Raw genomic sequence first — 27,995 nt, 5'->3', positions numbered from 1 at the left:
GATTTAACAGAAGATCTTGATTGTGCGGACCGTGCAATACTTTTGCATAACTTGTAACAGCGTGGGATTATGGAAAGAACTCAACAATGGTTCACTTCAAATGAGGAAATTACGAATCAGCTGATTGTCTGTCCACACCACACATTTACAGAGAAGCGTTCTGGAAAATACGTGTTCACAGAAGCATATGGATTTTCGTCAAACCACTGCTGTCAGTTACAATTCATAAATGACCGCTTGGCAACTGGAGTACCAACACTTGAAATGAAAACTTAAGTCAGTAACCAGCTCTCCAAACAATACAAATTAGACAAATGTTAGAGACACTGAAGAGCCAATGAAACTGGTACATCTGCCTAATATCGTGTAGGGCACCCGCGAGCACGCAAAAGTACCAAAAAAAATCATATGTGTGTGAAATCTTATGCGACTTAACTGCTAAGGTCATCAGTCCCTAAGCTATCACACTACTTAACCTAAATTATCCTAAGGTCAAACACACACACACACACACACACACACACACACACACACACCCATGCCCGAGGGAGGACTCGAACCTCCGCCGGGACCAGCCGCACACTCCATGACTGCAGCGTCTCAGACCGCACGGCTAATCCCGCTCGGCGCAAAAGTACTGCAACACGACGTGGCATGGACTCGACTAATGTCTGACGTAGCGCTGGAGGAATCTGATACCATGAATCCTGCAGGGCAGACCATAAATCTGTAAGAGTAATATGGGGCGGAGATCTCTTCTGAAGAGCACGTTGCAAGGCATCCCAGACATGCTCAATAATGTTCATGTCTGGGGAGTTTGGTGGCAAGCGGAAGTGTTTAAACTCAGAAGAGTGTTCCTGGAGCCACTCTGTAGCAATTCTAGACGTGTGGGGTGTCGTATTGTTCTGCTGGAATTGCCCAAGTCGGTCGGAACGCACAATAGACATGAATGAATACAGGTGATCAGACAGCATGCTTACGTACGTGTTCCCTGTCAAGAATTGTATCTAGACGTATCAGGGGTCCCATATCATTCCAACTGCACACGCTCCACGCCATTACAGAGTTTCCACCAGTTTGAACAGTCCCTTGCTGACATGCAAGGTCCATGGATTGATGAGTTTGTCTCCACACCCGTACACTTCAGTCCGCTGAAACGAGACTCGTCCGACAAGGCATCATGTTTCCAGTCATCAGCAGTCCAATGTCGGCGTTGACTGGCCCAGGCGAGGTGTAAAGCTTTGTGTCGTGCAGTCATCAAGGGTACACGAGTGGGCCTTCGGCTCCGAAAGCCCGTATCGATGATGTTTCGTTGATTGGTTCGCACGCTGACACCTGTTTACGGCCCAGCATTGACATCTGCAGCAATTTGCGGAAGGGTTGCAGTTGTGTCACATTGAACGATTCTCTTCAGTTGGCGTAGATCCCGGCCTTGCAGTATCTTTTTCCGACCGCACCGATGCCGGAGATGTGATGTTTTGCCAGATTCCTGATATTCACGTTACACTCGCGAAATGGTCGTACGGGAAAATTCCCACTTCATCGCTACCTGGGAGATGTTGTGTCCCATCGCTTGTGCTCCGACTATAACAGCACGTTCGCGGTCACTTAAATATTGATAACCTGCCATTGTAGCAGCAGTAACAGATCCAACAACTGCGCCAGACACTTTTTGTCTTATATTGGCGTTGCCGGCCGCAGCGCCGCATTTGCTGCTTTGGAATAGGGCAGTGTGGCAGTCCATCGAGAGCAAAAGGCCTGGGCTGCCTCACAGAGGGAATGATTCTGCTACTCGACAATTCCCTCCAGTACTATTTCAGACATTAGTCGAGTCCATGCCACGTCGTTTTGCACCCCTTCTGTGTCCTATATATGAAAATTCCTTAATGCTATACAGAAATGTTTGCTCTACTCAGCAAGTTTCATTTTCAATAGGATTAAGGCAGAGGTGAAAAAACTGAGTGTAAACCTGTGCTACTCAAATTAATGTGTGTTTCCAAGTGGCACATCCTTTCTACTCTGTGCGGTAGTTCCTCGCTGTAGTTGAAAAGTTTTCTCTGTATAAGGTCATTTATTCCTGTACTTTCTCACAATTCTTACGGTGTTTTATTGATTGTTTAGTTCTTTTGTTTATAAATTTTTTAATCATTATCCTGTAAACTATGTACTGCCTCGTTCTGTGACCAACTAGCTTTGTCTCGCATGGTCCTACGGAAGCCGATAAATGAATGCCTATAGGGACGTTCCATGCCAGGTTTGATACTATATTTCCGATCAGTATCAGTACCTAATATTGTATTGAAACGTCGATAATATTGAAACAAGAGTGTCGACGCGTATAGTATCACAAGGTATTGACTGGTTCTGTAGTTTTTTGAAGCTTTTCATTAACACTAAAGAATTTTATTTGGTCCATGATGGTTTTCTGGATGAATTATTTATTTCACCGCAACTAACTTCCGGCCTAAGTCCGTCTTTAGACCGCACCTTGGAATTCTCGTACAAATTTCATAACTTTGTTGTTAGGAATAGTGCTATAAGACAGAGATCTGCGTCTTTGATAGGCGACATGGTGTCTCGTGAGCTTGAGTGTAGCACATGATTTAGCGTGTTACACGAGTAATGTGATGCCTATCGGAAGTTTAGTGTATTCATCAGAAAGCTGATACAGTACATACAAGAGCAGCACCAGGTGCGTGATTTTTTCCCTGTTTGAGCGGGGGGGGGGGGGGGGGGGGGGTGTTAGCTCAGCGTGCAGCCAGAAAATGAGGTACTGCTGGGTTAATTGCGCAGTTGCTAATTGCGCTAATTCATTTAATTACTGTGTGCTGCGAACCTGTATCGCCCAGCTAAAATTCTCATTTTATTGTAGCGTTTTTGGCAGAAAACGAGAATTACGACAAATAACAGTATACATTGACCAATTTTGAAAACACCGGGAAGATACACTGCCCTGTGATTTTACGCTTTTGAAACAACGCGATAAAATAGAGGTGCAGGAAATACAGAGCTACAGTGGCAGAAAGTAAGGACGACTGGAATATGGCGGGGTCGGCTGTGAAAACTTTTTGATTTGCCCCATAACTGTACCCGCAAGATTGGGTTGTATCTGTCATTTTTAAGACACATATACCATTTTTCGTGTGGCTCGTGGTCTAGTACAAGCCGTTGTGTTAGGCACAGTTCGACCGATTTGCACGTCAAATGTAGTGTAGTGTAGATGACTGGAACAGTTTTGTGCTGGTATTGACGGGGTGGTGTGAAAGCAGGTATTACACAGAATTAAGGAGGTCGCCGATATTTATGGAGAGGATGAGCTTTAACCCACGACACTGGGACAGGTTCTGATTATCAGTGTATGTATGCCAAAAATGGCTCTGAGCACTATGGGACTTAACTGCTGAGGTCATTAGTCCCCTAGAACTTAGAACTACTTAAACCTAACTAACCTAAGGACATCACACACATCCATGCCCGTGGCAGGATTCGAACCTGCGACCGTAGCAGTCGTATGTATGCCACCAGCAGCAAATTAACGCCAAATAAAATTCCGTTCATTACCACGCTGTCGGGCGTGGAGGTCTGGCAGTGAAGCGCGTGCCTGGAATTCGAGAGGTCCTAGGATCGAATCGCTATCGGACCACGGAAATATTCGCTCTGAAACTTTGGCAGATTAAAAGTGTGTGCCGGACCGAAACCCGAACTCGGGACCTTTGCATTTCGCGGGCAAGTGCTCTACGATCTGAGCTACCCAAGCACGACTCACGCCCCGTCCTCAGGTCGGTCATCGACGAGCAGAACCCCAGGAAAGATCGAGAAAGTGCGATAAATGCTGGCGCAAGATCGCCGACGGACTGTCGGATAGATTGCGGAGGAATTGGGCATTAGCAAGGACACGGTGCACACCATCCTCCGCGATGATTTGCGTAAGCGAAAGATCTGCTCCCGATTTGTGCCACACAGACTCACAGAAAGCAAAACGGATGGAAACTGCTGGTTATTTCATTTCCATGTGTGCCGGTCACTGTGGCCGAGCTGTTCTAGGCACTTCTGTCGGGAACAGCGCGACCACTGCGGTCGCAAGTTCGAATCCTGCCTCGGGCATGGATGTGTGTGATGTCCTTAGGTTAGTTAGGTTTAAGTACTTCTAAGTTCTAGGGGACTGATGACCTCAGATGTTAAGTCCCATAGTGCTTAGAGCCATTTGAACCATTTCCTTGTGTGACCAGGATCCACTCCTTCTGAACACTATCGTTACGGAAGATGAGACTTGGTGCTACCAGTTAGATCCGGAATCAAAACGGCAATCGATATCATTGTGTTCACCGTCTTCCTCGCGCCAAAAAAAAAAAAAAAAAAATAATAATAAAAAAAAGCCGTCTGCAAAAATCTAAGGTGAAAACAACGTTGATCGTCTTCTTCGACAACGACGGCATCATCCACAAGGAATTTGTTCCTGTAGGTCAAACCATTAATGCTGCATTTTATCAGTCCGTTTTGAACCGATTGCTACAGCTTATCTGGCGGGTTCGGCCAAAGTTGCACTGGACTGGAAAGTGGACGCTGCTCCGTGACCATGCCCCTGCACACTGGGCGACCCGTGTGCGCCAGTTCTTCACGCAGAAGATGGTAACTGTTCTTCAACACCCACCGTACTCCCCAGATCTGGCTCCAGCGGACTTCTTCCTGTTTGCCCGCATGAAGGCGGCCATGAAAGGTGAACGTTGTGCGGATGTGAATGCCATCAAAGATAGTGTGACAGCCGTTCTGCGGTCGATTCCACAGGAAGTCTTTGCTGATAGTTTCCGAAACTGTACGATCGTTGTTAGAAGTGAGTTTTAGCGGATGGCGACTATTTTTAAGAGCGGTAAATAACATTTATTTGTATCTTTTGTTTTGTTTGTTGTCTGGTAGGATTCACCGAACACTTTAGACACATCGCGTATGTTGAAGAATAGTGTTTTATAGCCAAAAGAGTGGGGAATCAACCTGGTTTGCTTTACTTACTGGACGCCCTTCGTATGTGATTTTTGCAAAGGGAGGGAGCGTCTACATTTGTTTGTCTCTGTATAGTTTGATGCAATGTTCCTTCGGATATGCATGTGTAGATGTTGTACCACACTCGCAGTTTATCATTACATTTGAGACAGAGAAGTTGCTGTCCATGCATCAGCTCGGCTTTAGAAAGCATCGCTCCTGCGAAACGCAACTTGCCCTTTTTTCACAGGATATCTTGCGAACCATGGATGGAAGGTATCGAACGGATGCCATATTCCTTGACTTCCGGAAAGCGTTTGACTCGGTGCCCCACTGCAGACTCCTAACTAAGGTACGAGCATATGGGATTGGTACCCAAATATGTGAGTGGCTCGAAGACTTCTTAAGTAACAGAACCCAATACGTTGTCCTCGATGGTGAGTGTTCATCGGAGATGAAGGTATCATCTGGAGTGCCCCAGGGAAGTGTTGTAGGTCCGCTGTTGTTTTCTATCTACATAAATGATCTTTTGGATAGGGTGGATAGCAATGTGCGGCTGTTTGCTGATGATGCTGCGGTGTACGGGAAGGTGTCGTCGTTGAGTGGGTATAGGAGGATACAAGATGACTTGGACAGGATTTGTGATTGGTGTAAAGAATGGCAGCTAACTCTAAATATAGATAAATGTAAATTAATGCAGATGAATAGGAAAAAGAATCCTGTAATGTTTGAATACTCCATTAGTAGTGTAGCGCTTGACACAGTCACGTCGATTAAATATTTGGGCGTAACATTGCAGAGCGATATGAAGTGGGACAAGCATGTAATGGCAGTTCTGGGGAAGGCGGATAGTCGTCTTCGGTTCATTGGTAGAATTTTGGGAAGATGTGGTTCATCTGTAAAGGAGACCGCTTATAAAACGCTAATACGACCTATTCTTGAGTACTGCTCGAGTGTTGGGATCCATAGCAGGTCGGATTGAGGGAGGACATAGAAGCAATTCAGAGGCGGGCTGCTAGATTTGTTACTAGAAGGTTTGATCATCACGCGAGTGTTACGGAAATGCTTCAGGAACTCGGGTGGGAGTCTCTAGAGGAAAGGAGGCGCTACTGAGGAAATTTAGAGAACCAACATTTGAGGCTGACTGCAGTACAATTTTACTGCCGCCAACTTATATTTCGCGGAAAGACCACAAGATAAGAGAGATTAGGGCTCGTACAGAGGCATATAGGCAGTCATTTATCCCTCGTTTTGTTTGGGAATGGAACAGGGAGAGATGCTAGTTGTGGTACGAGGTACCCTCCGCCACGCACCGTATGATTGCAGAGTATGTATGTAGATGTAGATATTCTTGAGGTCCGCTGTATAGGAACGTTTTAAGAAACACAAGGGTTATCGGAGTTGTTGTAGCGCTGCTAGCTGCCTGATTTCCTCTTCCCTTCCAGCACGCAGAATGGGTCCAGCGAGAGGTTGGCTCCCGGTGCAGATAAGGGGCTGGGGTGGCCGGAAAAACCACCTGCGCCTGAGTTAGGGCCCTGGACGTCCCCAGAATAACGAGTTGCCGCGCTCCAGATAACGAACTAATAAAGCAGACGCGCACCGCGTGCGATTAAGGAAACGAAACACCCGGCTTTGCGCCCTGCACAGCTAGCCACCCGCGCTCTTCAGAAAACCAGCGCCGCAAGAATACCCTCGTTCAGGACGACCTCTTCTGTCCAGACTGTATTACACCACCTTCCGAATTAACAGCGCGCTGCGTAATTGGCTACAGATACGTGTAATCCGCCCAATTAAGCGATAATTACAGAGCTTGTACCTCGTGAAGTGTAGGCTCTTAATTTGAGCTAATTGTGCACCCTGTAGCTTTTTCCTCCCTCTCATTTACCTCAGTTTGGCTACGAATAGCTCTCGCGTTTATTTTCTACGATATTTGACAGTAATAGAATGGAGCAGTGGCAAAACTGTATTCGGGATTATTGGTTTCGATGAATAGTTTGGCAACGAGAACAATTTTAACACATGAAACCTGAAATTTTACAAGATTCAGCGATTTCAAATGAAAAAAAAAACCGTGTGCGCAGTTCGGGTTCGCGCCGTAGTTTTTTGGTGAAAAAGTCCAAATAAGGGCATAAAATCTTTTTCGTGTGAATATGTGAGAAATAATCAATCACCTTAATACAGTGGTTACGCGAAATAGTATAGTGTCTATACTAGGTAAATCACAACTTTGGACTGTATGCCCTATGAGCCAGCGGTGTAATCGCTTCGCACCGTTTTTTCATTTCCTTTTCGTGGCTGCCGAAGTTCTCGCATTCGTTCGGCGCAGGGCTTTTTGCGCTTTTTCCATTCCACAAAAGCCGACATATTAGTCCTAGTGAATCAACATCTGTACTGGTATTTAAAAGAATTCTCATTTATTCTTTAGTCTCAGTTACACATTTTTAGTTACGTGATATGTTTCGATCTCCGTAGAACATCTTCAGATCTAAGTAGGTGCGTCTTGTCTGTCAGAAAGTCAGATCAGAGTTGATGTGGGAGTGTGATACGGGCAAGACTGGTTGCTGGCCGAACTAATGAAGAGGTCGTGCTGAAAAGTAATGCTGCGAATTTTTGCTGTGGAAACTCTTAAAGCTTTTTAGATAAAACAAACGAAGTAACGATTTACGTCTTCATTCTTCATGTCTGCGTATTTATTTCTCAGTTTGGTCACCGTAACGAAGAGCACCTTTCTCCCAACGAGAGGCCAGCTTACTGATACCCTCAGTGTAGAATATTAGACCTTGTTGACGGAGCCGTAACCTCACCTCTGTTTGTACCGTTTTATCGCTATCAGAGCGAAGCCATCGAACGTGTTCTTTAAGTTTTGGAAACAGATGAAAATCGGATGAGGCCGAGTGGGGACTTTATGGAGAATGACTGATGACAGTGAGCCCAAGGCATCGGATCGTCGCCCGTGCGGCATCTCTCGTGTGTGGTCTAGCACTGTCGTGCGTAAGGAGAGGGTGCTTCACGTGTGGACGAAATCGTCTGCGGATAGAAACTGGATTACAGTTCGGTCTTTCTCATGCACCGACATTGTTACGTTACACACCGCTATGTTACACGCTACAATGCGGAACCCTCTGGCGGCAGATTGTTGTAAATATGTGGACGTGAAGAATAAAGGTGTTGAATTTAATAACGTTTGTTTTATTTAAAAAGTTTTAAGAGTTTTCACATTAAAAAAAAATCGGAGGCATTACCTTTCGACACGCCCTAGTATATGTAAAGTTGATCCAAAGAGATCGAAATATGTCACATAATTAAAAAGGTGCAACTTGGACTGAGGAATATATGGGAATTGGTTTTGATTTTCTTTCGACGCAAGTTTCCCTGTGTCGTACTGTTTCTGTAATTCCGGGCATATTTACGAATCATACGAGACTACTTCTTTCGTTATTCTGTAATTATCAATCTAATACCCATTTTCATTCACACATCGGCTAATATTTTTATCGTCTCACTTTGGGTCCTAGTAGTGGTCCGCAAGCTCTTCGCAATGACATCCGAATCAATGCCCCAGATAAAGGCGATTCTACGCCAGACAGTTTATAACTTTACACAAAGCTAATTCGTAACAATCACGCAAATGCACCAACACTGATACGACGGCGTCACACACGAAACAAATACTGCCCGACGTACATCTACAGTTATGAGCTATCCGCTCCGACCTCAACAAATTTTTACGCATTATTAGCCGGTGGTTATCAGCAATTCAAATACGACGGTATTTCGATCGACGAGCGAGTAGACGTGTTCGCATCAAAAATAATCTAATCGAGATAAGATCGGAAATGCTATACATGAGATTTTTTGTCATCAGTCTTCTGACTGACTGAATGTTGGCCGCTACGACTTCCTTTCCTGTGCCAATCTCATCAACTCAGAATAGCACTTATCCCCAACGTCCTGGATTATTTGTTGGATGTATTCCAGTCTCTGCTTCTCCCTACCGTTTTTTCCTTCTACAGCCCTAGCACGATGGAGGCTATTGTCTGATGTCTTAAAACATATCCTATCATCATAACCCTTCTTCTGGTCAGTGATTTACTGCATATTCCTTTGCTCGCCCAATCTGCGAAGGACATAATTTCTTACGTTACTAGCCTACTGTCCTCTTGTAACAGTATGTTTCAAACGCTTCTATTATCTTCTTTTCAGATTTTCCCCTGGGTAGTATCTATCGTTCACACTTCTTTCGAACTGCCTCGAAACAGAATATTTTTAGAGTACAGCAGCAACCAGCAACAATACAGTTTCGGTATACTGTACTGAAACAGCGCCGTTATCGATTTCGAAACCGGCAACGGTGATTTTTCTATAAAGAAAAACCAAAACTACGTTCTGGATTTCTCCTGCTGGATCGCCAGCCGGAGTGGTCGAGCGGTTCTAGGCGTTACAGTCTGGAACCGCGCGACCGCTACGGCCGCAGGTTCGAATCCTGCCTTGGGCATGGATGTGTGTGATGTCCTTAGGTTAGTTAGGTTTAAGTAATTATAAGTTCTAGGGGACTGATGACCTCCGAAGTTAAGTCTCACAGTGCTCAGAGCCATTTGAACCATTTGAACTTGCTGGACCCTACAAATATTTGCACCACACGACACCCACGATTATTCAATATTTTCATCATATGACAAAATAGGATGAATCGAAATAATTTCCGATAGACTTGGCAGCTCCATGTTACACCGATCCCACTTCTTCACCTCTTGTTATACTCGACAAGTCACCTTGTGTGCTGGTGTGAGTACCCCTGATATCACTGTCATTCTCCGCTCCCTCACCCCCCGCCCCCCACCCTTCCCTATTCTTTCCACAAAGGGTGCTTGGAAAGGAAAACTGATTTCCTCGTCGTGGACGTTTCACAGCAGATGTGATACGTTTCTCAGCTCTTCTTGAAACGTGCTCTCTGGGAACAGTAAGCGTTTCTATGACTCACACCTCTCTCGTAGCGTCTGGCACCGGAGTTTGTTGAGCTCTCGAGCCTACTGGAGGATCCCGTGCCAAAACGCGCTCTCAGCTGGATCGCCCCTAAATCTATTAATACAAGCAAATAAGGGTTGCAGCCGCACTGGGTAGCCGTGCGGCCTGAGGCACCTTGCCACGATTCGCGCGGCTACCCCAGTCGTAGGTTCGAGTCGTCCCTCGGGCTTAGGTGTGTTTGTTATCCTTAGCGTAAGTCAGTTTAAGTTAGATTAAGTAGTTTGTAAGCCTAGGGACCGATGACCTCGGCAGTTTGGTTTCATAGGAACTTACCACAAATTTCAATTTCAATAAGGGTTGCAGACTGATTTCACGATACACAAAAAAAAAAAAAATAATAAATAAAAAAAATAAAAAAATCTGTCCAAGGAGTGATTTGTAAGTTACTTCGTTTATTGTTGAAATACGTTTCCTTAATATACTTTGAATAAATCTTAAAGCTAGCGTCTGCTTTTCCCTACAGTTAGTCGTAGTGGTCATTCCACTTCTGGTTGTTCCCGGCTGTTACTCCCAGATATTTTACTGTTGTTTCTGTTGATTTACCACCAACAGTGTAATCTAGTAGGAATGGATCTCTTCGCCTGTGTATACGTCGTACGTCACATATACGAGCACTGTCTGGTCAAAAGTATCCAGGCTTAATGTGGCGCTTGTCCATTCCTTGCGTTTCTGACGGTTTAGACCTAGTTGCGGACATTCAGTGAGGTGTCTGTGGGGAATGGCAGCCCATTCTTCCTTGAGAGCCGAAACTAGAGAAAGTAGTGATGTTGGACTCTGGGGTCTGGAGGAGAGTTGACGTAACTCCATAGGATTCAGGTCGGGACCTTAGGAAGTCCGGTCCATTTCAGAAATGTTATTGTCCGCAAACAATTGCCCCACAGATGCTGCTTTGTGACAGGGTCCATTGTCATGCTGATAACAATCAATCATAGTGTCCGAAATGCTTCTCTACAGTACGCAGTACACAATACTGTAATATGTATTCATTCTGATGAGATTTTCACTCTGCAGCGGAGTGTGCGCTGATATGAAACTTCCTGGCAGATTAAAACTGTGTGCCAGACCGAGACTCGAACTCGGGACCTGTATTCATATCTCTTCGCATTTAGCCTTTACATCAACACAATAAAGGGACCCTACCGTACCATGAAAAACGCCACCATACTGTGATACAACCGCCGGCCGCGGTGGTCTAGCGGTTCTGGCGCTGCAGTCCGGAACCGCGGGACTGCTACGGTCGCAGGTTCGAATCCTGCCTCGGGCATGGGTGTGTGTGATGTCCTTAGGTTAGTTAGGTTTAAGTAGTTCTAAGTTCTAGGGGACTTATGACCTAAGATGTTGAGTCGCATAGTGCTCAGAGCCATTTGATTTTTTTGTGATACAACCTCTTTCGTATTTCATTGTTTCCACTACACCCTAGCGTCGGATCGCCGTAGGGTACAGCGTGATTCATCACTCCAAATCACTCTTTTTCCAGTCCTCTGCCCAGTGGCGTCGTTCTTTGCACCGCCTCAAGCATCGTTTGGCACTGACTACAGAAATGTGCGGGTTATCAGGAGCTACCCGACCATTGTATCCCAGTCTTTTTAACAGCCTGCACACAATCATTGTACTAGCTGGACTACTCATATGACTTCAGAACTCACAAGGGATTCCTTCCGCCGGTTTCGTGCGATTTTTTACAACCGCCCTCCGCAGTACTCGGCGGTCACTGTCCTACAGTAAGTGAAGTCTACCCGGTCTTGATTTAACTGTGGTCGCTCCTTTGCGTTTCCACTTTACAATCATATCACCAACAGTGGACCTGGGCGGCCTTAGGAGGGTTAAAATCTCCCTGACGGATTTGTTAATTAGGTGACGTCCGATGACCAGTCTATGTTCGAAGTTTCTGAGGTGCCATGACCGACTCACCCTGCTATTACTGTTTCTCTACTGACAACACAATATTCAACGCCTCCTTTTATACTGGCGGGTCGGCCTCTCGTGTCACCTAGTGATCAATTTGGCGTTACAAAGGGGCGTCCGGATACTTTTGACCTGATTGTGTATTTACATTCAGGGTCAGTTGCCTGTCCCTGCACCAGTCTCCGATCTTCTCCAGGTTTTCCTGCATTTCACAGCAGTGTCTGACTTTGGAATCTTCCTGTATACAACCGAATCGTACTTGCAAGACTGATAAGAAGCGGCATGTGGTGTATTTAGTTGACGAAACACTACAGTTCAACACAACTCACTGCCGACCACCTGATTCCCAAATTGATGCACTTCTACAATATTGTAGAACAGAAAGAAATAAAAACAATTTGTTGATCAGGTTGACCGAGCGTCTATGCAACGACTGTGATCGCATCTTTAACTGCACGTCACGTCTCTGTAAGTCCGCCTTTATACAGGACGATTGAGGGAGTTCGGCTGTTCGATATGAAGCGTCAAATCAAAAACACATTCAGCCTAATATATTTCAATTTTTTTTAGTTACCGCGGCAAATTAGCGTTTCACTACGTCATCTTCAGGCCCCCTAACCGACGTACAGGAAGAATCCAACCTCAAGCGCAATGTGCAGTTGATGAACGAAGGGATCGCTTTGTTATGAAAGTAATCCACGGATACCAGTTACTGAATACTGGCCCCTGTTCCGATTGCATTTGAGGATGGATACTTCATACGCGTCTCTCTGAGGGCCGGCAGTTGGCGTAGTGAAACACCTTAACTGGTTTCATAATCAAAATAAAATTTGGAAAACAGACAGCTGAAGATGTTTTTGATTTGACTTTTTATTCTTAACTACACTTCTTTCAGTCCCTCCTCTCGGAACGTGTGCGTTTCCGTATCCCTATTAACTGTACTAGTTTTTTTGGCTTCGGTGTGTTTTACCACCTGTCAAAATATTCGACACATTTTTTTTCTTGCGCCCTGTGTACATTACTAACATTAACGGCCTAATAACACTACCTTGTAGTACCTCCGAAATTACCTTGACATCTGTCGATTTTGTCGCGGTAAAAATGACATGGGTCCCGTCGGAGGTTCGAGTCCTCCCTCGGACATGGGTGTGTGTGTTTGTCCTTAGGATAATTCAGATTAAGTAGTGTGTAAGCTTAGAGACTGATGACCTTAGCAGTTAAGTCCCATAAGATTTCACACGCATTTGAACATTTTTGAAAAATGACATGTTGAGTGATGTGTACTAGGTAGTACTGCATTCAAGCAGAAGGCTGGTCCGTTACTCAGCAACATTGTATCTGATTCACTTTTTCGCGCAGTTATCCCATCGACGTGCAATGATTGCGGCTGTCTGTTCGCAGGTGTACTACTACGTCGTGGACTCGCCCAGGAACGAAGGCAAGGGTTTCTTCGAGATCAACGAGCAGTCTGGAGAGGTGTTCACCAAAGTGGTGTTCGACCGCGAGAAGCAGGGCGCCTACGCGTTGGAGGTGGAGGCTCGAGACGGCGCGCCCTCGGCTCGTCCCAACAGCAACGGACAGCCCAACTCCGGTGAGTACTCACTTTCCGAATCTGAGCTGTGTCTACTCGCCTCAGACTCCGTCCAGACTGGACAAATCTGGACGTTCTTCAACCAGAAATAACAAGTCAGGACTGAACGGAAGGTACTGAGGAGCTGACGTGTTGCATTCATGACCACGACGAACTGCCCATCTGAACGCTATCGATCGAGTTGCGCTAATGCTGTAATGTTTCCACAGGACAGAGACAAATTTCAACAAGGTATTGCACCGTATCCAATTTTTCTGGGAAGCATCAGCGCTGCTGTTTCTTGTGCGCACGCCAAGCGTTACTAATCCATTATAAAGCACAAAGGTAGAGGTCTGTCTGATCACAAAAAGACGGCAGCGTCTCCTTCAGCATGCGTAAAACACGTCGGTATGTTGTTGCTATTTCGACATCCATTGTACGTAGGTTAGGAGCTCCTAAACGTCAGTGCGGCAAATTATTCTTGCTTCTGCTGAAGGCGTCAGTAGACGTCTAGTTGATGTTGAAATTCATCATTTATTGTTTGTGTTAGTGGTAACCACTGTACAGGTGGAAACATAGGTTTCATAAGCACGCTGGACTCCAGGTGTAGATCATTTATCAATATTGTCGTACAATTCTCTTCTAATGTTGACATTAAATTACAAGTGTTTGTTTATATAATTATGTTTTCACTTAGTGGTTCATGTTTTCGATGAAATTTTCTCTCGTGTTTCGGCAGATATTTGCAATTTCGTTGTTGCAATTTGTAGCAGCAGTCAGCCCAAACAAATGCTGCTCATCACGTGTTTCATGCGGCGGCCAGTGCCGACGGAAACCGTCGGTTAGTTTTCCTTGTAAACAAGACTATTTTTAAAGCGGACTTTTACGCACCTATTCGATAGAGTGGTTCCAAATCAGTTTATCGCAATATTCAATTGTATTAACAGGGAGAGTAAAACAGAGTAAGGAATACCGCAGCGGCGACAGCATTGCCTGGTCGCTCAGACTGCTACCGCCATGCAGCATCGCTAGTCAGTCGCTGTTGGAGTATCAATCGTCTTTTCTTCGTGTTTGACTGCCCCTGTTAATAGACATTGAATATCGCAATAGACTGATTTGGAACCGCTCTTTCCAATGGGCACATAAAATTCTGCTTTAGCCGGCCGGGGTGGCCGAGCGGTTCTAGGCGCTACAGTCTGGAACCGCGCGACCACTACGGTCGCAGGTTCGAATCCTGCCTCGGGCATGGATGTGTGTGATGTCCTTAGGTTAGTTAGGTTTAGGTAGTTCTCAGTTCTAGGGGACTGATGACCTGAGAAGTTAAGTCCCATAGTGCTCAGAGCCATTTTGAAAATTCTGCTTTAAAAATAATTTTGTTCGTAAGGGGAAACGAACCGACGCTTTCCGTCGACCTGGTGTCGCGTAGAAGACGTAATCAGCAATATTTGTTTGGGCTGATCCCAGCCATAAATTGAAAAAACGGAATTGCAAGTACCCGCCGAAACATCAGACAAGAAGCACGCGCTATATGTAGGGTGAACAAGAACTCCATTGCCATACTTTCAGTGCTTGTTCAGGGTTACCTTCTAATTATTGTGGTATAAGGGACTTACGTCTCCGGCGGTTCGTTACAGATTAAAAATTAATTACGATTTATGACCGCTAGATTGACTGAACATGAAAGATTTTGGAGACTGAGAAAGAAAGATTATACCGTTGTTGAACATTCTCTGAATGAATCTCATTCATATGATGTGAAATCTGATGTTCTCTATAAAGGAACTTAAGGGAGAAAACGAACATTACTGGAAATTCTGGCCATTAATAAACACCAATCAAAGAATCCTGATCGGGTGCTTAATGACCAAACACTGTTTCATTACTCGCCCTTATTATAGTAGCAGCCAATTATTATTCCTCTCACCATTAGCTAATAAGCTTATTATAACTGTTCCACAACCACACTCCATAGACGTTTTTCTTCCCCTCCCTTTACTCGGTGTGTTCATCACATTCACCAGTATGTCCACACGACATTGTAGCCTATGCCATTGCCTACGTGTAGAACATTTCTGTTTTATTCACTCACATATTTTTAATATTTTATTGTACTGTAGTGTAATATTTATTTGTTCGGTGTCTCTTACGTATTACAGCATGCATGTGTTTTGCATCGATATAGTCATAAAATGTCACATATCTTTGTATAGCATTCTTAGTACAGCCATTAATTCTTGCTAAAGCTATGTGGACTATCGGTTCAACATTAAGTTATTGACGATGGCTTAATAAGCCGAAAGTCGGTTAATAGCTAACTAATAAATATTATTGTGGAACATTAATTCGTTGTATTCAAGTTATTAATATGTCTATGCTCCTCCAAAAACCTACAGAATATTCGATAAATATTATGACGTATTCGTTTTGTCGCCACATTCACCCATGCAACTGCAACAGTGAAGAAGCCTGTAATATCCAGTCACGTACAGGTACAAAATAGAACACAATCCTCGGATGAAACAAACGCGAGGCAGAACCGAGTAGTAGTGAATTCAAGCTTCACGGCGAAATGTAAACAGGCCATTATTGTTGTCAACAGGAAGCACCGTGATTGAATGGAACACGTTTCTTCCCATACAAGCTTCACGGCATGTACCGTCGACATTTGCGATGTTGTGCACTGTTTTCATTGCAATACACATACGCAGGTAAAAGAGGCAAGAAACCAAACGAAACACAGTAACCTGTAACGACCCGCCGGGGATCTTATACCAAAACACTTAGAAAGCATTCCTGAACAACCTTATAGTCATATAATCTGTGAGACCATTCGCAGGTGATGTAGAAATTCTATGAGATAACGTTGTTGGAAAATCTTTGGAGATAGAGCAAGAATTGAAGATGATCAGCGCTTGGTGCTACGACTGCTAAATGAAACAAACTGAAAATAACTGTGATCAGTCGCTTGTGAATTAATTCTTTATTTTCGTGCAATACCTTTCGGGCCTTTCAGGCCCATATTCAGATTAGGCGTGCAGGAGTTTACACAAATCATATTTCGAGCATAATGGTGGACACTGGTGGTTGCATCACTGTGACAAGCAGATACGAAACGCTTTAATGTATCGTCTTGTGTTTCAGCTGTTGTGCGAATTGTGCCGAAAAATGAATTATTTAGTTACTGCAGCAGTATGAACTGTACTGGTGTCAAAATAAAAGTGCCAGCTTCCATTAACGTTTTCTATCCAGCGCTATTCACTGTTGTCATTCAGTACTTGTTACAGTTATTTTGTAAACGCTGAGTGTCACCAGAGCCAGGTCAGCATCCAGCTTGTGCTGAACAAGTTTAGTATTGTACAAAGATCTTCACTTAAAGATACATTTTTGATTGGGAAATAGTTGTTTAATTTGTACACGCATAAAATAGTTATTGCGTGAAATTAAACACACTGAAATAGACTGTCGTTAATCCTAATGTTGAAATACAGCCACAGAGCTGGTTACATAGTTACATTTCAAGATTCATGTTAACGCTAGTCTGTAGTAGGAGTCACGAACGATGGCGGTCGAATTTAGACTTGTTCTGCGCACCTACATCACACGTTCTCCGACAGCCAATGAGCGTTCAGTAATATACTGAGCGCTCTGTTACGAATGTTGTATGCAATGCTGGCATTATACGCGATAGTAACGAGTTATTTTACTCAGTTTGTTGCGAATAATCATGACTGATGGAGGCTGTGAGCGACAAATCCTACACAAGCAAGTGAGAGACATAATTTGCAGGATACACGGTTTCATCAAGCGCTAAGCATATATACGCGCGTATCTCATCTGTCGCTTGGAACCGCCAATAATGGTGTCCCCGTGCTCGTCATGACCTGCACGAACCGCCATCATTCGTGGATCAGACTATGGTTAACTGTTGCTCTTAGTTGGGCTTAGATATACGAGAGTCATTCCGAAACAAATGACTTATATTTTTTTACTCTTGGCTTTGAGTTTTCTGCCGTATTATTTTGGTGTAGGACTAATTTTTGAATTTTGTCACTGACGTGCTGTTGGTTTCGTTGTCCTGCGGCAAAAGGCAGCAGAGGAGGGAGCGTTCAAAAGTGGTGCCTGACATCGAGGTGCGTATAAAACAGAGGTGTGTCATAGAAAACTCTCTGCTGAACAAACTGGGACAATGACACATACATGGATGCTTACCAAAAACGTGTATGGAGACGGTATGGTATACGCGAGTAATGTGTTGCAATGTGTACTGCGTTTCAGTAGTGGTGGAAAGGAGTGCATGGGAAACCACGTCCTGCTCAGCTGCCATCTTTCACAATGAGCAGCGTCTCGATGAACCCGTTCGTGATGATCGGTGTAATCATGTGCGCAGATTAATGTCAGCTGTAATAACTCAGACAAGATGCAACGTAATCTGGTTTATCGTAAAGTATGTCCGAGATGGATCTCGCGGGTGCTTACAAGACATCAAGAAAATTATCGAATGGAAATTTGTCTGGACGGGCTGGACCAATTATAGGCTGAGCGTGAAAATGTTCTAAACACTGTCGTCATCAGAGATGAGACATGGTGCCGCCAGTGAGCCGGACTCCATAAGACAGTGCCTGGAGTAGCGACTTGTGAATCTTCCAACAATGAAGAATTTCGAGAACGAGCCATCTGCAGTCAAAGTTGAGTGCACAGTCTTCTAGGATAGGCAGGATGTGGTTCTTTTGGATATCTCGCAACCTAAAGCAGCTGTCAATTACAAAACTTCACTGACTAGACTGAAAGCCCGAATTTTCAGAGTCTGGCAACAGAGGAGTCTTCCTCTTGGAAGGCTCAACAACAGTTCTGGGACTTTGCAAGTTACTACCAGGTTAGGCTAGACTGTCCTACGACTTTCACCGCATACCCTGGTTTAGCCCCTTCATACTTCCAAAGCTCTGAACCGATTGAAGGTACATTACTTGGCCAATATTTTGCAATCTCAGATGCTGTTGTCGTAGCCGTAAACAATGGCTAACCTTATCTGGTTCACATTTTAGGAGCGCGGCAAGGGGTCTTGTTTACCGTTAGAAAAAGTGCGTAACGCATAGTGGTGACTATGTGGAAACATGAATGTATGTACCTGAAATCTTGCTCTTTGGCTGGCTCTGAGCACTATGGGACTTAACATCTGTGGTCATAAGTCCCCTAGAACTTAGAACTACTTAAACCTAACCAGCCTAAGGAAATCACACACATCCATGCCCGAGGCAGGATTCGAACCTGCGACCGTAGCAGTCGCGCGGTTCTTGCTCTTTTAACTGCGTTTTTACGCTTTCTGTATCTTTTGTAACTTTCATGAAAATAAGTGGGAAACATTAGTTTCGAAATGACTCTCGCACAGTGGTGTGCGTTTATTTCAGAGCTCACTCGAACGCCACATTGCGTTGGATAACTTAGAACCTAAAGTACCCGTCAGCTCAGAACGCTACAAGAAGGCACCAAAACCTGAGTTGACAATGTGTTTCTTGGCCCCTTTCGAGAATTTTTACACAGTAGTGTGGTCTCTAAGAGCCAGTGCCGAGTTTTGTGGTTCTTTGGTGGTGGTGGTGGTAAATTCCTATGGGACCAGACAGTTGAGGTCATCACACACACACACACACACACACACACACACACACACACACACACACACATGCCCTAGGGAGGATTCGAACCTCCGACGGGGAGAGCCGCGCGAACCGTGGCAAGGCGCCCCAGACCTCGCGGTTCTTCTTTGGTAGACTGAGTAGGTTAAGCTTCGTGAATTTTTTTGAATAAGTAGTTAAAAATAAACAGTTACAGATATCGTTGTGGGCTTAAAGTAATCTGCGTCAACCGTGGCAGTCAGTCACATTGTCTCCATTTCCCACTCTTCATTATCTCTGACTTTACGTACGTCGCCTAAGAGAGGGGGATACGCTCCATCTTGCAGACGTAAATTGGTCGCCCTGCAGACGTTGTGGTGGCGTCGCGGGTTGCATAACCCCCGGGAAATCCAGCCGCACGCGAACTGCAGCTAAAGCGCTGCATTATGTAAAATCTTGTTCGCTAGCCTCCGAAAACTGGCGTAAATAAAGTTTTACAAGTCTACCTACTTGTAGAGTTGTGCAGTAAGCCAGGCTTAAGTAATCATTCAGCAACTGGAAGTTTAATGGAATGACTTTACAAAACAAGAGGAGATTCGTGGATCTCAGAGGTTGGCAGCGCCCTCGCCCCCCCCCCCCCCAATCTGTGTTGATTCATTACTGGCAAGCGCTACAGATCTGATTACTGCTCTCAGCGGATGGGTATTTATCTCAGACCCGTCCACCCTTATAATAATATCGTCATAAATTCTGGGGCTAATTAAAAAATTAATAATTGTGCAAAGAAGCTTACTCGTTCCGAATTGAATTCAATTTGTCGCCAGAATGATATGCAAAATTATGTCCAGAGCCACAGTTTTCGTCCCTCACCGTTTGTTGACTTTATAAAACCAAACTTCACTAGTCGGAATTTGGTTTCTGGATACCAAGGAAACGTCCTGCGAGAATATCAGACTTACTGACGGTCTGTCTGCTCATTACATACGAGTAGCCTAAATTTTCGTCCCAATTCTTGACTCGTTAAAGAGATCTGGAATCTCTTTTCACATAGAGGGTCTGTGACCAGAGGCTCCTGAAGCAAAGACCGACGCCTTATCGCTACACCGAGCGAGGTGGCGCAGTGGTTAGCACACTAGACTCGCATTCGGGAGGACGACGGTTCAATCCCGTCTCCGATCATCCTGGTTTAGGTTTTCCGTGATTTCCCTAAATCGTTTCAGGCAAATGCCGGGATGGTTCCTTCGAAAGGGCACGGCCGATTTCCTTCCCAATCCTTCCCTAACCCGAGCTTGCGCTCCGTCTCTCATGACCTCGTTGTCGACGGGACGTTAAACACTAACCTCCAACCTCCTCCTTATCGCTACTTCATTAATCACCGAGAGAATAGCATCAACATTGTTTCCTTAGCGGAACTAAGATATTTTCGTGTGAGAATAGCAGATCTTACGAAAAGTGGACTATGTGCTCACTGTACAATTTATCTGAAAATAGTTTTGAAGCAAATACACGTTCAGAAAAAAGCAGAACACCATGAACGACTAGAGATAGGACGGTCGTATTCTCAGTACGTGTACGTTAGTATGTCCTGCAGAACTGATAAACATTTGATCCCTGTCGTCCCGCTCATTCAAGATCAACATCGACATCGTGGCGCAACACTCCCTGACAGTGAAGTGCCCCTGCGCGTCTCGTTGTCATTATAAACCGAAGGTAATGGATCAGTGTGACTTGAGCAGCGTGCAGGATGCCTCGAGGCGTATGCGCGAATCGTACCGTCAAATCAGTGCGTTTGAAAGAGGGGGCATTATTGGCATGAGAGAATGTGATGCATCCACCCGGGAAATAACTGCTCGTGTGGGACGTTGCGGCACTGCAGCGGGTGTCTGCAGAATGGATCACGGAAGGCTGTAGAACACGACGAGGTGTGCCAGGTTACACCACCAGGAGAACCACCCGAGAAGATCCGACACCTCATCCGAGTGACTTTTCGGGACAGATGTGCGTCCTCCTCGGCTTTGCCACCACAAAGGAACACATCGTACTGTATGAGGGGTGAGAGTCCGTCGCTGTTTATTACTGCGTGGGTTACGTGCGCGTCGTTCACTTCTCCGCCTACCTTTGACGAATGTTCAGAAACTTTCGAGACGGCGGTGGCGTAGGGAACGACGTCACTGGGGACAGGAATGCCATCGGATGAATCCAGGTTCTGTTTATTTAAAAATGTTGGCCGCATTTTGGTTCGCCGCAGACGGGGGAAGCAGCATCACACTAACTGCATTCGCACAAGACGTACGACGGCAACTCAGACCTTTCGGTGTGAGGTGCTATTGGGTGCAACCACAAATCACAGTTGGAGTGTGTCCAGGGCACTGCGAGCATTCTTACGTACGTGAATGACATCCTGCGACCCGTAGGACGCCATTTTTCAGCAAGACAATGCACGACCACATGTTGCTGCTCGAAAACGTGCCTTGTTGGTGTCACAGGGTGTCATCCTTTTTCTCTAGCCCGTCGATAATCAGAATTGTCATCAGTCGAAAATGTGTGGGGTATGGTGAAACGAAGTGTGCAGCGCTGGTGACCCAGTGCCAACAACCACAGGTGGGCTTCGGATCCATATGAATGCAGCAGGGATGGTTATACCACAGGACTCCATTCGCGCCTTATACGCGTCGATGCCATCGCACATGGAACAAGTTATTAGGACCCATGGCGGTCCTTGTGTCTACTAGGCAACAGGACACGTGCTGAATCGAGGTGACTGAAGTGTTAATCATTTCTGCAGAACATACTAATGTACATGTCCTGTGAATATGAACGTCCTATCCCTACTTGTTCAATGCGTTCTGTTTTTTTTCTGAACATGAGTGTATAAAACTTCCTGGCAGATTAAAACTGTGTGCCGGACCGAGACTCGAACTAGGGACCTTTGCCTTTCGCGGGTAAGTCTCCACCAACTGCGCTACCCAAGCACGACTGACGACCCGTCCACACAGCTTCAATTCTGCCAGTACCTCATCTCCGACCTTCCAAACTTCACAGAAGCTGCCGGCCGCGGTGGTCTAGCGGTTCTAGGCGCTCAGTCCGGAACCGCGCGACTGCTACGGTCGCAGGTTCGAATCCTGCCTCGGGCATGGATGTGTGTGATGTCCTTAGGTTAGTTAGGTTTAAGTAGTTCTAAGGTCTAGGGGACTGATGACCTCAGATGTTAAGTCCCATAGTGCTCAGAGCCATTTGAACCATTTTTTCACAGAAACTCTTCTGCGAACCTTGCAGAACTATCGCTCCTGAAAGAAAGGATGTTGCGGAGATATGGCTTAGCCGCAGCCTGGGGAATGTTTCCACAATGAGATTTTCACTCTGCAGCAGAGTGTGCGCTGTTATGAAACTACCTGGCAGATTATGAGCGTATATTTTGCAGCGTACTCACTCACTCACGAAACCACAGCATGTCCCCCACCTTATCAGCTCATGAACATCAGGTTTACTCACCTTCATATTCAGCACCATATCTCTTCTTCGTTAACCCTGAAGTTAGATCCAGGTAGAACACATTGAATACTGCGGGACATTTCTTAAGGTGTTTAGTACAGCCTCCGTAATTTTTTTCTTTCTGCATTCAACATCACTGGACACGGCCCTTTTGTAACGAACGCCGGCCGGAGCGGCTGAGTGGTTCTAGGCGCTACAGTCTGGAGCCGCGCGACCGCTACGGTCGCAGGTTCGAATCCTGCCTCGGTCATGGGTGTGCGTGATGTCCTTAGGTTAGTTAAGTTTAAGTAGTTCTAAGGTCTAGGGGACTGATGACCTCAGAAGTTAAGTCCCATAGTGCTCAGAGCCATTTGAACCATTTTTGTAACGAACGACGACGACGCATCTTTCGACTGACGAAATCCACATTGTTCATATTTCAGTGTCATCCATGGAGCACTAGAACTTCATTGCCATTGGTTGGGTACGCTCTATACGAAGTCTGAATTTGCAGTCATTTTCATTTCAAGTAGGTGCCGCCCGTTGTGGCCGAGCTGTTCTAGGCGCTTCAGTCTGGAACCGCGCCACCGCTATGGTCGCAGGTTCGAATCCTGCCTCGGCCATGGTTGTGTGTGATGTCCTTAGGTTAGTTAGGTTTAAGGAGTTCTAAGGTCTAGGGGACTGATGACCTCAGATGTTAAGTCCCATAGTGCTCAGAGCCATTTGAACCATTTTTTCACAGAAACTCTTCTGCGAACCTTGCAGAACTATCGCTCCTGAAAGAAAGGATGTTGCGGAGATATGGCTTAGCCGCAGCCTGGGGAATGTTTCCACAATGAGATTTTCACTCTGCAGCAGAGTGTGCGCTGTTATGAAACTACCTGGCAGATTATGAGCGTATATTTTGCAGCGTACTCACTCACTCACGAAACCACAGCATGTCCCCCACCTTATCAGCTCATGAACATCAGGTTTACTCACCTTCATATTCAGCACCATATCTCTTCTTCGTTAACCCTGAAGTTAGATCCAGGTAGAACACATTGAATACTGCGGGACATTTCTTAAGGTGTTTAGTACAGCCTCCGTAATTTTTTTCTTTCTGCATTCAACATCACTGGACACGGCCCTTTTGTAACGAACGCCGGCCGGAGCGGCTGAGTGGTTCTAGGCGCTACAGTCTGGAGCCGCGCGACCGCTACGGTCGCAGGTTCGAATCCTGCCTCGGTCATGGGTGTGCGTGATGTCCTTAGGTTAGTTAAGTTTAAGTAGTTCTAAGGTCTAGGGGACTGATGACCTCAGAAGTTAAGTCCCATAGTGCTCAGAGCCATTTGAACCATTTTTGTAACGAACGACGACGACGCATCTTTCGACTGACGAAATCCACATTGTTCATATTTCAGTGTCATCCATGGAGCACTAGAACTTCATTGCCATTGGTTGGGTACGCTCTATACGAAGTCTGAATTTGCAGTCATTTTCATTTCAAGTAGGTGCCGCCCGTTGTGGCCGAGCTGTTCTAGGCGCTTCAGTCTGGAACCGCGCCACCGCTATGGTCGCAGGTTCGAATCCTGCCTCGGCCATGGTTGTGTGTGATGTCCTTAGGTTAGTTAGGTTTAAGGAGTTCTAAGTTCTAGGGGACTGATGACCTCAGATGTTAAGTCCCATAGTGCTCAGAGCCTTTTTTTCATTTCAAGTAAATTAATATGTGGGGTACGCTGAATGTACCCTCGTATCTCCCCACAAGTAAGTTACAGTTAAAAAATTGGACTGCGCTATAAAGGTGAAACTTTAAATCAAACCCCCAGCGTCAACAGGTAACACTCGACGGACGTGGTCGATTTCGTTACTGAACAAGAACTATACTGCTTAGGAGTACACAAATCTGTCAACAGATAGCGGAAGAAGACACCCTGACGTGGTCCTTATTTCCCTGTCAGATCTCTGCCTCTTTTTAAAGAAGCAATGCATAACTGTAAAGTGACAAATACCGAGTTGGTCCACGTATTTATCCACAGCAGACCAACGGATATCTACAGGCTAGGGAGTCTGTAAGAATGCGTAGAGAACTTCACGATTTTAGTTAAGTGAGGGGACGAAGGCAGACCCAGATAATGGACAAAATCTGAGAAAGTTTCCATCCAGAATCTGAATACTCCAGACAAGGGAGGAAAGCACACTCGGTACGATGAGCCCTGAGCATGCAAAGTGGAACAACGTAGAATGTCTAAAAGACGCGAGAAAGCGCAGCGCACACAACTCTGGGCGCATCTGCTGCGAACGGCGTCCCGAATTTCTGTTACGACAATAACCGTAGATGGCGCGCACCGTGGCAAGGGCTGCAACGTCCAAAACGGCGCTCTCTGTCCGTGGAGAAATAAGGCGGAAAACAACGGGGGACCCTGCCGCCCAATTGCCCCTAGAATCGATAACCTAAAGGAGCGTACGCACAGCCGTACCCGCGAGTGTTTCCTTCACTCACGTGCTTAAAATTTCGGAACGCTTGTTTAATGTATAGACTTGGGCAGTGAAGGTAAGAAAACCAAAATACAGGTACGCCAGTGTCCTACCAACACGAACTGCGAGACTGTGCACTGAGATGACAAAAGTCATGGGATACCTCCTAAAATCGTGTCGGATCACGGCGTACTTTCGGCAACTCGACATGGCATAGGCTGAAGAAGTCGTTGGAAGACCCTTGCAGATATAGTGAGCCATGCTGTCTCTATAGCCGCCCATAACACTGAAAGTTCTGCCGGTGCAGGATCTTGTGCACTAACTGACCTCTCATTGTGTCACCTACAGGGTGTGATTCAAAAGTTTCAAGACTTAACTCAGAACTAGAAATTTATTTGACATTTAAGTACACAGGACTAAAATTCTTCAAAATATGATCCTTCAGCATCAACACAGCGCTGCCAGCGCGTCTTCCACTGTTCGTAGGCCTTCTGGAAGGCCTCGGGCGTCACGCTGTCAAGGGCTCTCGTTGAAGTCTGCTGGATGGTGGCGTCGATGGAGTCGAATCGCTTCCCTTTTAAGCCTGTCTTGATTCGGCGGAAGAGGAAAAAGTCACTTGGAGCCAAGTCGGGGCTGTAGGGTGGCTGCGGCAGTGTTGTCACGTTGACCAAAACTTCGGCGGCGGCGCGCGACGTGTGAGCGGGCGCATTGTCGTGGTGGAGAATCCAATGGCCCTAGATCGCCGGGCGGACGCGGTGAACTCTATCCCTCAAGCAGCGAAGTACTCCAGCGTAAAAGTCACCTGCGACAGTCTGTCCACGAGCAACAAACTCCTTGTGAATCACTTCTTTACCATAAAAAAACGATCAGCATGCACTTCACACACGACTTGCCCATGCGAGCTTTTTTGGGCTTCGGCGAGGAAGCAGTGTGCCATTCTTCGACTCAGGATCGTACGTGTAGACCCAGATCTCATCACCAGTAACCACTTTCTCCAGAAGGGTCGGATCAACATTCAATCGTTGGAGCATCCCCTGGAAAACAGTCATGCGTCGTTTCTTCTGATCCACCGACAAAACTTTTGGCACCAGTTTGGCACACACTTTTCGCGTCATCAAATTCTCCTTCACAATCCTCCACACGGTACTCTGACTGAGTCCCAGTTCATCGGCAATGAATGTAGTACTACGACGTCGGTCATTGTTTAAAAGTTCCCGCACTCTCTTCACATTCTGATCCGTTCGGCTTGATGATGGGCTCCCAGAGCGGCCATCTTTGAAACGTTTGTGCCACATGAAAACCATTGCACGGGACATGGATTCTTCCTTAAAGGCCTTTTGAATCACACCGAGAGTCTCCGTGGCGGTTTTGTTCAGTCGCACGCAAAACTTAATCGCATAACGCTGCTCCATTTTCGCCTCTCCCACTTTTCGACCGAGGTCAATGACACGCACTCACGCTGCAAGTGATGCACACTCTCCAGGGTTCCGGAGGCAACTGCCGCAGCGTCAGTTCGTTCCCCGAGACCCCCTCCACTACTTCCACCACCAGGCGGAACCGGTCCGCGCGCGTTCCCCTACTCAGAAATGAATCAGTCTTGAAACTTCTGAACCACACCTTGTAAATGTTTGATGGACTTTGTGCCGGGCGGTCTGAGTGACTAAAACGTTCTCTGGAATTGTCCGGAATGTTCTTCAGACCAATCGCAAACAATTGTGATCCGGTGACAAAGTACATTGTCATCCATAAAAATTCCATCGGCATTTGGCTGAAAATGGTCTCCAAGCAGCCAAATACAACCATTTCCCGTCCATGATCGGTTCAGCTGGACCAGAGAACCCAGTCCATTCCATGTAAATAAAGCCAATACCATTACGGAGTCACTACCACCTTTCGTAGTACCTTGTTAGCAGTTTAGATCCGTGGCTCAGCGGGATCTACACCACGGTCGAAACCCACCATCAGCTCTTACCAGCTGAAATTGGGACACGGTTTTCTAGTCTAGGGACCAACCGATATGGTCACGAGCCTAGGAGAGGCGGTGCAGGCGAAGTCGTTCTGTTAGCCAAGGCACTCGCTGCCACAGCCCGTTAAATCCAGATTTCGCTGCACTGTCCTAAGGGATACGTTCGTCGTACGCCCCACATTGAGTTCTTTGATTACTTCACGTGGCATTGCGTGTTTGCTAGCACTGACAACTCTACACAAAAGCCGCTGCTCTCGGCCATTAAGTGAAAGACATCGGCCACTGCGTTGCCCGAGGCGAGAGGTAATGCCTGAAATTTGGTATTTTCGGCACACTCCTGACAGTTTGGATCTCGGAGTACTGAATTCCCTAACGATTTCCGAAACGCAATGTCCCATGCGTGTAGGTCCAGGTACCATCCCGCGTTCAAAGTCTGTTGATTTCCGCCGTGCGGTCGTAATCACGTGAGACACCTTTTTGCATGAATAACCTGAGTACAAACGACAGCCTCGCCAGTACAGTGTCTTGTTATACCTTTTGTAGGTGATACTACCGCCATAAGTATAGATGCATATCGCTATCCCATGACTTTTGTCACCTTAGTGTATGCTAAAAGCAGGTAAAAAAATAATGGTAGGGAGAGTGGTTGCATACCAAGATACATGGCCAATTCTTCTACTGGCTAACTTGGATAAGACAATGCCGAAGTATTCCCAACATATATTAGTAAGACTCAAAGAATGTCTCTACCCTTGTAGCCAAGGGCGTAACTACAGCCCTAGGCAATTACCGAAAGTGAGGCTTCCCCCTCTCCTTCGCGAATGCGAACCACATTTTCAACGGAACAAAACGTTGCACACATATCGTTTCTCAGCCCTGCAAAAAAAAAAAAGTAGGTTTTTCTCTAGGGTTTTCGAAGTATAAGGAGCAGTGAAATGGAAACGAGACAAATGGAATAAAATAAATGAACTGTTTACTATTTAAAAAGTAATCAACTGACTACATGTTGCCGAAG

The 27,995-nt window shown here is 45.8% G+C and overlaps 1 protein-coding gene across 1 annotated transcript in view; it reads left to right on the top strand.

Moving 5' to 3' along the window:
• The window catches only part of LOC126484751 (neural-cadherin-like), a 395,219-nt gene that overhangs the window by 92,374 nt on the left and 274,850 nt on the right, over nt 1-27,995 (top strand). The window contains exon 13 of the mRNA XM_050108346.1: nt 13,309-13,498. Coding sequence (XP_049964303.1) covers nt 13,309-13,498 — 190 coding nt within the window. The remainder of the gene's footprint in view (nt 1-13,308; nt 13,499-27,995) is intronic.

This window comes from Schistocerca serialis, chromosome 6 (genome assembly GCF_023864345.2).
Source record: "Schistocerca serialis cubense isolate TAMUIC-IGC-003099 chromosome 6, iqSchSeri2.2, whole genome shotgun sequence".
In the NCBI taxonomy this organism is placed as follows: domain Eukaryota; kingdom Metazoa; phylum Arthropoda; class Insecta; order Orthoptera; family Acrididae; genus Schistocerca; species Schistocerca serialis.
Note: the sequence above shows the minus strand (reverse complement) of the source record. Positions and strands in the feature narration are given on the sequence as shown.